General features: G+C 43.8%; 1 protein-coding gene across 2 annotated transcripts; it reads right to left on the minus strand.

The window, feature by feature from the left end:
- Window positions 1-234: 234 nt before the first annotated feature.
- rorca (RAR-related orphan receptor C a) lies at window positions 235-12365 on the minus strand. Of its 2 annotated transcripts, none has more exons than XM_082525420.1 (10): window positions 12054-12365; window positions 6811-6896; window positions 6562-6703; window positions 6004-6444; window positions 5776-5897; window positions 4980-5112; window positions 4544-4651; window positions 4263-4373; window positions 3408-3520; window positions 235-3285 (listed from the first exon to the last, which is right to left on the minus strand). In XM_082525420.1, the coding sequence occupies exons 1-10, from the start codon at window positions 12058-12060 to the stop codon at window positions 3124-3126; spliced, it is 1425 nt and encodes a 474-aa protein (XP_082381546.1). In that variant the 5' UTR covers window positions 12061-12365; the 3' UTR covers window positions 235-3123. The 2 variants fall into 2 exon arrangements, with proteins under 2 accessions (XP_082381546.1, XP_082381547.1); XM_082525421.1 differs by lacking the exon at window positions 12054-12365 and adding an exon at window positions 11071-11302.
- Window positions 12366-14210: the final 1845 nt, after the last annotated feature.

Genomic DNA, 14210 nt, shown 5'->3' on the forward strand with positions numbered 1-14210 from the left:
GGAGGTTGACTTTCTTTTTTAAAAGTTTTTAAACTGGTCTTCAGCTGTAGTTCTCCAGCCCCCTGCACGGCTTTCAAAGCTTCTCTTTCCACATCTGCTACTTTGAGCCCAGTCCTTGGACCTGAGCATTTTCAGAAGAATGTTTAGTTTGTTAAGCCACCCAACAACCAACCCAACCAAAAACTTAACAAAGAAGCAATTTTCTTACCAGCAGCTTGTCACCAAAACACAAAATCACAACAAACTTTCTTTTTAATTGCAAAAACACTTTTATTACATTCTTAAATCCACATATAGTATCACCATTGTGCAATAACACTTCACTGTGTTAAACCCTAAAGGGCTTTATATTCATGACATGTCATAAATTATTCCATATTAAAATCTATATTGATTTCATAGTTATAATCTTAAAATAGAGTGAAAATATAAACAGAAGGATCATGACAAAGAGAAAGTTTAGGGCGACATGTTTAAAAACGCTCTTTAAAAAAAATAGAATTACATCTCTCCAAGACAAAAGGACACTAAACCGATGAGAAACAAGCACATAAAAGGATAAAAATTTAGAAATGAAAGATCACAACAAAACCAACACAAGAATCCGAGATTATAATCCATCTTTTATATTTATATGTAGATATATATATTTATATATATCCTATTTAATCTACAACTCAAAAAAAACCATTTTGCAATAATGATATTAGACAGGGGTAAAATCTTTGATACTTCTGTAATCAAACATTCACAAGAACATGTACTGTACACAGTGATCAAGGTTTAAAGGTCTTCTATGTTGGTGCAAGGTGTCTTGCTAGCTAGACTGACTGCAGACACTGTAGGACAGAGAGCCCAGCTATCTCCCTGAGTGACTCTAAACAGAAATGCGAGTGCAGAGCGTAACTACTGCCCCCCGGACAGACTTTAGGCCTGCAACCTCACAAAATATACTCAATCTTATGAAGTTAGCGCGTCTAGCGTTTTCAGGCTCGACGCACAAAGTATTGCACTTTGTTACAATCTCTAAATGCCGTTCGGCCATTTTCAGCCGATCTGAAAAGAAGGTGGCTGTGTATTTGGTACATTACATTATAAATAGCGTTACTTGCTGTGCCGCAAGGTCAACTTAGTCAAAGTGCTTATGAAAATATTAGCTATAGTACACGGCAAAAAAACAGCTCAATGTACTGAGAACGATGGGAAAGACAACATTGCACAATCCCACAATGCCTCTGTCTTAAGTACCAAGACAACAGTAACACCCCCTTCATACTAGCTGACAAAATATAGTGTATGGTGAAGAGCACTGTCCCAGCAGTGCAGAGCAAACCTGGCTTACATTTTTACACAAAAGCAGACATCCAACATCTGTCGCGTGATTGTCTTAAAAAATGCTCGAAATAGAACTTAGAATTACAATTTCTTCACAGCCTTTTTAGGATATTGGCAGAATGGATGCTCCTTTGTTTCTACACAAGTCCAATACATTCCCCAGCTATGAAGACGCACCCTCTGTCTGCAGAGTGCGTCTCCAGGATTCAAGATAGATCTGTATCTATCCCGGGCTTCCTGGACCTAAGGGCATGAGTTGCTCTGACAATCGGAGAGGATGTCCTCAGGGCAAGCACATCCAGCAGGTCATTTGCACTCATTTCCTGTCCAGTTTTAAGCAAAAACACAGTACATTTTGAAACAGTTAGCACTGGTGTTCAGATTTTAGCACTAATTGCTGATTTCTAATACGAAGCAGAAATAATAACTCAGGGGGGTAGCTGATGGCTCTGTCAACCCTTTGCTGTGCCATGTAGTGTTTGAAAAGGGTGAGGTAGTAAAGGAGTGGAGAACAAGAAACAGAAGGGTGAATTCTCTGATCAGAACGCCTGCCCGACCCCACAGCGGCGAGGACCTGAGCAGAAAGGAAATCTTCTAACACCACCATCCACCTACCTCCAACCATACTGGTGGTGATACACTAACTGTCACATTCAAGAGCTTTCTTTAATCCCGAGTCTTTTGAACCTGTGGGTGGCGACGGTAAGGAGGGGATCCTCCGGGGGGCACGATAACCTCTCGGGGGCTGGACTCTGGGCAGCGGGAGGGTTTATTTAGTGTTTCTCACTGGTTTAGCATGAGCGCGAACCCGTAACATCTCGTGCCCAGAGGTCATTTTTTGATTCTAAGGAGGACTCGTAAGTGCTAGTTTACATTTTTACATCTCAGCAACAGCCTGTCTCTCTCCGAAAGACCCACAATAGCTCTGTGTGCGTCTCTCTAAGTGGCATTCGCAAAGGGAAAAGGTAATAGGACTGAGGTCACTGATTAGATTAAAAAAAAAATAGAGAGATCACTTACGTCAGTGTCTGAGGGTGTGCTCATAAAAATACCTACGACATTTTCAGCGTAAACGCTAAGTTTTGTACTCCGTGTGCAAGACTTTCCAAGTGCTTGGCAACAGAGACGCTAAATGTTCGCCCATGACCCACACAGTTTAAAAACTCTGTCTGCTCGAGAGTTTGATCATGGTCCCTTTAAACAGTTTGTTCATATGTTAGAAAACTGAAAAAATATGGGTGCTACCAAAAATACTTAAAGAAACAATTAACAGTTACTAGACTGACGATGGAAACAGGCATCGTTACTGCAAATCTCCACAAAGTAGGTGAGGATTTTAGGTATGTACATTCTATATCAAGCGCAGGGCTGTGCTGAATGGTTCAGGGAACGGGAGGTACATTCAACAATAGCTTACAGGAACTGTGAGAGCGGCGAGAGTCCAATTTATTAGAAAAGAACTCAACCTAACGAGAGGTTTAAGGTCTTATAGAAAAATAATTTTGAGAATACAAAGAGCGTAGGCTACTTTTGAATAGTTCCTTTAACTCCCTAAAAGGAGGTAAAGTGCATGGATTACCCAGCAGCACTTCCTGTCGTGTTAGGTTTAAAGGACTGGCTCGCAGAGCAGTGAGAGCCAGAGGTGAGAGGAGTGTGCGCTAAAGCGTAGCATGCAGGATTGTCATTGAGCTGCTGGCTGGTGTTCCTTCAGCTGGTTGCCACATTTGAATCTTCCTCTCCCTGCACCTCAGTGTCACTATATGACTCACAGCACTTAGCTAAATAGCCCTAGCCCTCTGTGGAGTCTGGGAAGGTGAGTTCACTGCCAAAAACCTCCCTATACAGAGGAGGGAACGTATACGCCGTCTCTGGGTGAACCAGACGGAAAAACTCCAGTTTGTCAATGTGAAGGTTGCAAATGGACCTCATCGTGGGAAGCTTAGACACCATCTAGAAGAGAAATGTAGAAAAGATTAAGGATTTAAAGTGGACACAACTTCCAGTAAATGTTAAAATATTAGGGTGTTTTAGCCAAAATAATGGTGATACAGGAGCTGCAGCAGGCTTTGTACCTTAGCCAGTTTCTCCTCTGATGTTCCCTGTCGCTGTAAGCAGCGCTGCAGAGCCACGTAAACCTTCTCCTGCAACTTCTGGATCTTCTGAACATCCGTCAGCCAGGGTCGGTCTGAAAGAGAAGGCAGTCACATCGGGTCATTGTTTGGATCTGAACCCAGTAAGTTTTAAATGTGTAACTACATATAAACAAAACATGAAGCTTTTTACAAGTAGTTTTATATTGTTTTGCTATAAAAAAAAAAAAAGTATATATATAACTGTCTGTGTTTTACAGGACTGCACACCTTTTTCCAAAACGTGAGCTTTTATTGACTGTTAAACATCCACAATTTAACCACAGTCGCCATGGTTTCAGTTTCACTTTTATACTATGATACAATGATGATGTAGGCGGGCTGCAAGGTAGGGGTGAAGATGAATCATTCATTCATCAATAGTATGCTTTGGTAAAAGGCCAACAGTAGTTTTCAGCTTGTGCCAGAACATTTAGCAAATTATGGGGTTTATAAATATCTTGTGAGCGCTAGTACTGTGAGGTAAATTTGAACTGCATTGAAACCTGTTCAAACCCAGCATGCAGACACAGTTCTTATGCTACATTTGTAGGACATCCGGACAGGTTCATTCATTTTTAAGGTAAAAAAAACAAAACAGGGAAGCTTCAATCAATCAAGCAATCAATCCCCAACAAAAAGGTTTATAAGTTTACAGATCCCAGGCAGAAAACCTGTACTGACCCTTCTACGTGCATTAGAAAAACAAAACCAGAGCATCAAGGTGGTACTCGGACGCACCGAATATCAGTTACACCAGTTTAGCATGTGTGAGTGGGTGATTTCCTGTCATCTCACCTGGCGAGAGCAGCACAGCAGCACTGAAAAGAGCAATCTCCTCGTCAGACATCTGTATACGGCTCAGGCTTTTAGCCAAGTCAAACACCGCATTCACAAGGTCGTCACAGCCTTCGGGGACAGAGAGGGAAAAAAATGGCATCAGAACAAAAATCTAGTGGCTGTGATGAGAACGGTGAACAATTTAAAAATGACCTAAAATCCTCCGCTCTTCCCTTCATAAAAGTTGTTTGGAGAGAAAACTAGCAAGCCAGGAAGAGACCGTAAACGTGTGGACTCACCAAGAGCTTTGAAAAGCTGAGGAGTGGAGAATTTTCCATCAAAGAGCATTGTATTATTGATGGGGTTGTAGGCCCGACACATGCGGATGAGCAGGACGTCCATGCAGCCTATTGACACAAACAAAAAGCCATTCAGGATAAACACATTCATACTGAGCAGAGATCAAACACGATAAAACCAGTTACCACAGTCACATGTTCGGTTTATTTCATTTTTCAAATAATCCCACATGTGACTGACACATTAATAACAACAACAACATTTCCAGTAAAGATGCTCTACTACAACAATACACAAAGGCGAAGATTTAGATTTACACAAAACTACACATAAATTATATTGATTTAAAACGCAATGGGACCACTTTGAGCTGCGATGTTCTGATCTGAGAGAGCTAAAATAAAGCGTTTGTGTTTGTGTGTGTCATGTACTGACCTGCTTTGAGGAGGATAATCTGATCATTCTGACAGAGGTCCATGAAGCCAGAGATGCGCTTAGCAAACTCCACCACATACTGGATTGCATTGGTGATGTGAACGGCACACTGTTGCCAAATCGCCTCAGCTGACTGCAAGAGAAAGACAAACACAGGAAGGCCATCGGATTAAAGCAACACATGAGACATTAAACAAGTTGTTTGGCATGGTTACAGTTTTTTTGGGGGGGGGGGTTTCGGTCGTACAGTGTGGTTTAAAGTATTTCACGCATCTCGTGTGAATCTGCAGTGTCCATCTGTGGCCTTCCTGTACGAATGTTCAGATTAAAGCGACAACGAAGAAAGGAACATTCCAACAAGTCGTACCTCTGATTTCTGCGCTTTGTAAAAACTGAAAGCATTCCTTTGATAACCTTGTAAAGGACAGTGTGAGTTTACAGAGTAGGATTAACAAGCTGGAATCACGCTGCACATCATTTTTGTCCCACTGTGTCAGATTAGCTAATTATAAAGTCATAAAGTCTCACTGTTTCTCAACAAACAGTCGCTCGCTGACTTTCACAATTTGCACGGAGGCCGTGTGACTGATTTCCAGGGAAAACAATGTAAACGCACAACGGCGGCTGAAATGGTGCGCACGATACCAGCTGTGTTGTGTTACTCTGTTTTACAGTTTCACCAACTTCTGCAAGTTTACAGTTGGACTCGCAGCAGCAACAAAAAACCCTCAAAAATGACTCTGCACTCATTTAGGTCAGCAGCAAATTTGTCAGCAATAATCTGTCTAAAGTTTACCTTGGTCTGGTATGAGCGGGTCTCTTCTGGGCTGTACAAGGTCCACGCCATTCTCTTGAGCTCCTCCGAGGTGTACTGGTTCGTCTCGATGTGGGACTTGACCACATTCTGGGCAACGCGCTCTGAACCAAAAGAAAGTCTTACTTTAGTTTCTGTTTTTAGATTTGCAAGAGCATTCGAGAGGTTTCTAATATTCATGAACGTCTTATTAGAGGGTTTGATGCTGACCTATCTCGAGCAGGGAGCAGCCGTCAGGCAGCGGGTTGAAGATGGCGTGTGAGAAGAGTCCAGAGTCATGCAGCAGCTGGTACTCATGCTTGATGCTGTGGTTTCCATCACCAAAGTCCAAGCTGGTCTGCTCTGGGGAGCTCTGCGAGGAGGAGCCGCTGCCTGCACTTCCTCCCATCATATCCAGGTTACAGTAGTCTCCTCCGCCATCGTCCGGGGTCAGCGGCAGGTCAAAAAGCAGCCCCTCCGGCAGCGTTGTGATGTCGTCCAGATCGCTGAGCGTGGCGCTGGAGCCTCTCCTGTAGGTACGGCCATGGTCAGCCGTGTCGCTCTTCTCCTCGCGGGAACCAATCCCTCCGCACTCCTGGGACTGCTGGTGCTTCTGGACCTCTGCGTACAGGCTGTCACGCTGCTTTTTGGACATTCGACCAAACTTTACAGCTGCAGTGGGGAAAAACGAAACATTTAAAGGTCTCGGTAAAACAAGCTTTAGCGTCTCACCACTGTGATGGGCGAAAACTGGAGTGAATTAAATACAGATCTTGTAAGCGAACTCACCATCGCGGCTCATGCCCAGAGCGAGACACTTCTGCAGCCTGCAGTGTTGACAGCGGTTACGGTTGGTCCGGTCGATTAGGCAGTTCCTCTGTCGCGAGCACGAGTACATGGCATTGTTCTGCTGGCTGCGCCGAAAGAAACCCTGCAAACAAAAGCAGACGTGAGGGGCGCATCTGACAAAACGCATCGACACTTTCTAAAGATCAGCTCTTCCTGTTTTTAAACCAACTGCTGATGAATGTTGCTCACCTTGCAGCCTTCACAGGTGATGACACCATAGTGAATCCCTGATGATTTGTCCCCACAGATTTTACAGGGAATGACTTCTATTTGAGCTGCAGAGAGAGACAAGTGCAGAAAAACGAGAAACTATGAAATCCACATTCACAGGTACAGATTCATCAGAACAAATGTGACAATAACAGAAATATGATACAATTTATACAGAGTACACATAAAACACAAAACATAAAAAGGACGTAATCCATCACTCGTTCATCGTTAAAATCTCTCAGCGGGGGCGACGCCTGAAACATTAACCTGTTTTCAGCAAACCTGTTGCTCTGCTCGCGGCGTTTCTCAATATTTTTTGGACCTTTTATTAAAACAAGAGTTGATCAATTATTTATATCTGCTTTTAACTGTCAGAAACATTTTTTTCTTTATGATTTTACTGGCAAAATCGAATTGGTCACATTTATAATAAAAATATCAGTAAGTTTCAATGAAAATGAAAGCGGATTCAATCCTCTGCAGAAAACCCAGAACAGAGTCTGCTTTTTAGGGCAGTCATGCTGAATGCAGGTATTGTCAGGCCTTTACTCCAGGCTGACATAACGCTCAGCTTTTTGAGATCGAGTGGCGGCCGTGCATAGGAGACTTTTTGGCGCACTTTTCCTCACAGAAACTGGCATTGCATCATCTTTGCGGCACGATATTTGAAATGCAGCGGATGAAGATGAGACACATTTGTGATTATGTTAGGAGGAGAAGGAACACAAAAGAAACGTACACAGTACACCCGTGGAGTTCACTGAAAGCCTGAGCCTTCTTACCGAGGAACAGGCTGTTCTTTTCATTATGTTGTTTATCTAAGTAGCCGGGCCTCCTTCGAGCCCAGAATAGCAGGTCAATTGCATTAGCTGAGGCCCTGGGTTATAAAGTTTCACAGCTCTTTCTTGCTCTGTAGCTTTTCCTCCAGGTTGAACACAATGTTAGCGGGTAAACAGCAGCTATTACTGCCACGCTGACTGTCGCCGTGTATGCTGTGTGCAAAATCCCATTTTTCTAGGGCTCTCAGCCGCACCAAACAATCCACTAAACCACCTTTGCTGGGTCACAAGGGGCATTAGGTAACCGGTAAATCACACAAAAGGATTTAACTGGTCTTCAGAGCTTTTGAGAAAATTGCTGTTTTCTGAAGGGGCTGATTTAAACCACTCACAACCAATAAATTTCATGAGTCACTCTGCGTGGGGAGAGACCTGCGTCACACACTGAGGCTAAATTAGACGGATCGGTGACTGACATCCTGCAAATCTTGACTTATTGCCTCATTAATTTCCCCTTATTTTTGCCTTATAGAGAAGTTTTGTGTGCAGCACAGGTGACATATCTTTAAGGATCTGGTTTATCTAGAACGAGCTAGACACTGAAACGTAAGTGTGGGATATAAATAAATAAAAGGCAATGGAAAAAAAAAGTCCCATTCTCCACTGCTCCCTTTATCGCTCCCCCCTCAGAGCCTTACCCCGCCCTTCAGCCTGTTATATAACTGCATCTGGCTGCATTCCACGAACGAACTCATTCAAAGGTGGTTGTCCCGGCAACAGTGTGACGAAAGTCCCACACCCTCCTGCGCTCCTATTGGCTTTCGAGGGAGAAGTCAGGCCTGTGAGTCGCAGCCTCACCTGCCAGTCAGCTGAGCGGCACAGCCAAGCTCAGCAAACAAGAGCTGCTCCACTGACACAGTTTCCCATTCAGTGGAGGGGAGGCGCCTGCGCTGGCAGCCTGCAAGGAACACAATCCTGCTTCTGGCAGGTTTTAAGGTGGAATCAGATCTGACTCGGTCTTTAAGTACAGGCGGGGTGGATTCCTGCTTCTGGTTTAGAAAGACAAGGGTGTAACATTTGATTATAGAAGGAGACTAGACTGAAGACACAAATATCCAACTTATTTCCAGCAGCATGTCGTACAGTAAAACGCAGGCAGACGCAGCAAATAGTAGGTCTTAACTTGTTACAGCATGTCAGCTGTTTGAGTGAAATCGCATCTGACTTTGAGCTTGGCCATAAATCTATTTTTACCCTGGTGCAGAGTGGCTGTGCAGAGATTTCCCCTGCGCTCAGGGGCTCTTTGCCAAATAAACCAATAAATGTTGCATAAACTAAAATGCTGCACATAAGTACACTTGATTTTGTGTAAATACCAGCCTGTAGATTAATCATGCCGAGCCCTAAAGGCTAACACACGCTGCTGTGATTCGTAAACATGTTGCTGTGCAGGACGGGTCTGAACAAGAGCATCTTTATTCTCGCCCTGTTTATTTCTCAGCATTCATTTTTGTTCCAGGACCAAACAAAGAAACTCCTCTTTGTTTCAATGCCAGATTGTATGTTTAAGCCCAGAAATCTGTGTGTTTTTAGACACAGTCACATTAGAACCTAATATTAGCTCAGTGATCAGTGGCTTCAGTACTAACTGACACCAGCTGTATAAGTGAAGCTTGATCGAGCTCAAATATGTAAACTTTTACCTCACAGGCTGTGCTACCTGTGGCTGTGCTACCTGTTGGAACCTCCAATTCAAAAAGAATTATTCTTCCATCAGGTTTACGGCCTTTGAAACCTTCCAATTCAAAGAGGTTTTCATGTAAAAGTCTCTTTTGTGCCAGTTACTCAACACTTCTTTCTTTGTCAGCGCTGTAAACAGTGAGCGAGGCAGACTTTGCCCTCTTATCCCAGCTAATCAAATACCGTCCAAGGTCCTATTTGCCCTAGACTTTACATTTACCTGACATATTGTACACTTAACCCATAATCGAACGGGTATCCGGGGCATGCGTGGTATTGCACGGCATATGGTTTTGTGCAACATAGCATGAGGACTGGTTGCCATTGAAGAGCTTGCTGCAGCCAGGTTATTCAATTACCCACTTTCTACAGGTTTCCCATTGAGGGCCCCAGTGGCCACCTGTTTTCTGTACAGCTCCGGTAGATGAGGAGTAATGATTGCCTTTTCTCTTCTTCTCCTCCCACTGACCTACCTATGGAGCACAGTGTGGCCTGACACTAACCCCGAACATTTTAAAAATGTGCTGCAAGCGTAATAGATTGATCTGCGGTGAAATGAAACATTTTATTGCACACAGAGGATGTCACACTCCCACAGTACACTTTTTCTTCTAATTATCTCAGATTTTCAGACAAATGTAATGAGACACATCTGGCTTGAAGTATAACCAGCCTATCACTGGAAGCCAGCCACGTCAGTGCATATACACAATGTGCCGTACACAAGCCTGTCTGCACACGTCAGCCTCGCCAGATTAAAAGGGTGTTTCTCTTCACGTTTTTACACTGGCTGTATTACACTGCTAACAATTAAACATTTAAAGTGATTGCCTTAATATAAATATTTGCACGCCTTCATTCTACTTTTTTGTTTGCCTTGTATTAAATAATTATATGCTGAGCACAGTGCTGCGTCTGCCGAGAAAGCGGGTCTCTGTAATCCCGCACCATTGATCAGAAAAGATAAAGTGCATTCAGCTGGCTGTGTGTGTGTGTGCGCGCGCTACTCCAAGCTCAAACCCAAGTGGGCCTGTGCAACACAAGCAAAGACGGACTGAGGAATTCGCTTCCCAGCATGTAATCGCGCTCGCTGCTGCAAACAGCAGGAACAAATTCAGGACTGTGCAGAAACAATCACAGTCACCTTGAATTAAAATCTCTTTACATCTGTTCGCATGTCTGTTATCTGCTTTCACAGAAATGCTTATCGTGTATTAGCACACCTATCAAATGATAATGGATTATGATACTTTTTACTCTAAACAAATGTTAAAGAGAACAAAATGATATTTTTAACACAGTGACTGCAGAATGAAGTGCAGTCATAACACACACAGAGCTGTCACACTGTGCTCACACAGCAGCCTGCAGGTTACACGAAGAGTTAAAGCTTTAGATAAGAGGACTGGAATCTTAGCATGCAGTTGTCAGACACAAAGGGCACCTTGACACATACAGTAACTTGCTGTGAACTTCCCCAAGGCTGCACAGCCCACAGATAGTGGCTTTGATGCTGAGCTCAGCACAGCAGTGTCCTTGGACAGCAGAGACGGCGTCCCTCTTTACTGCCACCGTGCCTTTGATTGGGGGGCGGGTAACTGAGCTCAAATGCAGCGGCACCGAGTATGAAACTCTCTGCACCCACGCGCCTCAAACTCAGTTACACTCATGACTCTGGAAAAGGCCAAATTCAAGTGCACTTTAAGATCTAGCTTACATTTGTGTTGTGAGTGGCTGTGTCTTGTAACCCTGCTGTGTCCATATCCTGCCTGTCACAGCGGTGTGCATGATGGTCCAGCATCGCAAAAGCCATTTGAAACGGGCAAAGTCAACTCCAAACACAACACGCACATGAGAGGAGGAGACGCGTTTGTGTCCCATTATTTTATCTGCAACTTTGAAGAAAACTGAATCTTTAAAGACAGCAGGCTGTCCCAGCTCAGCTCCCATCCGATGAAAACATCCCTGAAGGAAATGATCGACTGTGTTTTATTAGTCTGACAACAGTATCGGTGTACACGCACGCGCACTCACGCACGCGCCGTAATCCTCAATGACAGAACTAGGTCAATGGAGCACCTCCTCTCTCTCTTTCACAGAAAAACCGAGTCTGAAAACACAAAACTCTCTGATTTATGAATTATAGGAAACACCGGGACAAAAGAGAAACTCAAACAACCTCCATATTATTATCATTATTATTATTAGTAGTAGTAGTAAACTGTATCACACAGCAGGCAGCTCTAACATGTTAACAGTAAAACTACTTCTAAAGCGTGTCTGTAAGTATAAACAGCAGGAAGGTTAATAATCACTGAGAGCTGATGCTGGAAATAACGTAAACAATCCTGGCTGCAGGTTTTTGTGCAGCCACGAATCACTCCGCTCTCCTCCTCCTCCCTGCCTCTTACATAACCGGAGCCGCTCGCCGATTAGATTTCCTCTAATCACGAATCCCTGCTCGGATCCGCGCTCACGGCCATAATCTATGTTTAACACGACCCTCTTTTTAAAATTATATTTTTCACTCTTTGTGTCAAAAGTGTGCAAACGAGCCTGGCAGTCTTTGAAGTGACAGCTGGTAACTTTACGTCCGATCAGCTGCGCGTAGTCGGAAACTTTCTGCGGCCGCTAGCGCACGAACAAACACGCAAATACACCCAAAAGTCACGTTTTCCACAGTAAGAAAAGAAACCTCACCTCTCATGTCTGCCGTGGGTCTAACCGACTGTTGGGGTCATAAATGTCCGCGTGGAAATGAAGTCAAGGAACTGTGACAGCAACGCGCACTTACTCGCTCCACACCGGAGCCGCTGGAAACCGTCACAACAACGACTCCTCATATGGATCCGTAACCCGCAAGTGTGTGACAGCACGCCTCCGCTATGTGCGTTCTGTTTTCGGGAAACTCCAGGCCTGCTCTGCGCTCTGCTCCTCTCTGCTGCGCGGTTCGCTCTAACCTAGTTTCGGCGCGTGGACTACACATGATCCTCATCCCGCGGCCCGCCCGCCTCGTGCCCAGAGAGCTGACGCGCGCTCCCCCTCCCCCTCGCGCTTTAAGGAGGCTCTCGCGTGCGTGGGAAAGTGTGGCAGTGTGTCACTTCAGACCGGCAGCAGACCAGCGTGGGAACTGTTTACTCTCCTCCTGCAGACCTGCGGCACGCGCAGACTGCCAGGGAGGCCCCGAGACCCCCAAGACCCCCCCATCATTGAGTGTGAGAACACTCAGAGAGCAGCAAACACAAAAACTCAAACTATCACAGCTTTATTAGGTATATAAATAATGACACACACACACACACACACACACACACACACACACACACACACACACACACACACACACACACATATATATATACACATATACATATATTTATTTTTTAATATAGTTTTCAGTCGTAATTTAAAGTAAAGCAGCATAACCAGCCATCCATGCAGGATATGCTGGAGCGATGTAATCCTGGGTCTGTCCTGGGGCCTCTTCCTGGAAGGACATGACCCAAACACTTCTCCTGGGAGGTGTTCAGGGGTGATCCTGGTCAGATGGCTGTAACCCAGGAGGCAGAGTCAGTCATCCACTAATTGGAAGGTTGGTCGTTTGTTCCAGTCCAACCCATATGGAAAAGATATATATAAATCTTATAAAGTTTTTATCTGTCTTGTATGAAACTTGTATGAAAAGCATACAAGAGTGAAAACTATACAAATTATATAATGAAACTTGTATGTTTTGTATACATACTAAAAAGATATATGAAAGTAATGAGAAATTGGCCACTTTCATGAGTAAATCATATATGTTTTTACTATTTCTTTTCCATATGGGAAGTGCCTTTATGAAGGAGGCATGTTGCATAGGGCTCTGAGGAAAGCACTAGATAAGAACCAGTCCCTTTCCATTTAAATTCCCATATGACCTCAGCTGGCTCCTCTGGATGTGGAGGAGTAGCAGCTCTACTCTGGTACCTCAGACCACCAAGCTCCTCACCCTGCCTCTATGGGAGAGGGCAGATACCCTTCAGAAGAAGCTCATTCTTACGTACTGCTGGCATTGCAAACCAAGGCCTCTCTACAGATGTACAGGGACCAGAAATGCCCAGGCTGGACACACAGAAGCCAGTTTGCCTCATGTGATGCTTGGGGAATGCTGGTCTTCTAGTCAGCTAGTAGTGAAGTCTCCTTTATGATATTCCAGTCTGTGAAGTTCCCCATCCTGATGAAGAAGGCAGCGCTGGCTGACAGAGCAGCCTCAGCCCCAACCCCCACATACTGTGTGTTACTTTAATTCAGCATCAATGGAAAGCATTAAGTGAAAAAATAGTCCAAATTGGACTATTTTTTCACAGAAGTTTTTGCTTTTGCTCCAGGCTGGTGTCCCCAAATCATTTGTATTTTTAAAAACCACTAATGAAAGCCAAAATACAAAATAATGATCACACATCACATCATTAAGAACAAACTGGCAAAGTCTGTCCAGCCTAAAATTGGACCTACAAGCTAGACCTCCATAAAAACCTTACATACAGGCGAGATGTAAAGATCCTGACAGCAGAGATGATGACATGTGACATTGAAAATCTATTTATTCTTCATGGCTGTTAAAGTGACCCATAATAGGCTGAAAAACATTTTGTCTTTAAATATACTGCAGCGCTGTGACATCTGCATGCATGTTAAAACTGTTTTTAGCATAGTTATAAATTCTATGAATGAAAATGTGTTAAATGGTAAACACTTCTTGTGTAAATACAGAAGTCAGTAAGAATAGTCACACAAACAACACTCCATTTACTTTAGTATGTTCTAGCTGAAAGAATGTGGTACTCCATTTGCAAACTAAACACCCATATATAT

This window comes from Aulonocara stuartgranti (assembly GCF_965226115.1).
Source record: "Aulonocara stuartgranti genome assembly, chromosome: 23".
NCBI lineage: Eukaryota > Metazoa > Chordata > Actinopteri > Cichliformes > Cichlidae > Aulonocara > Aulonocara stuartgranti.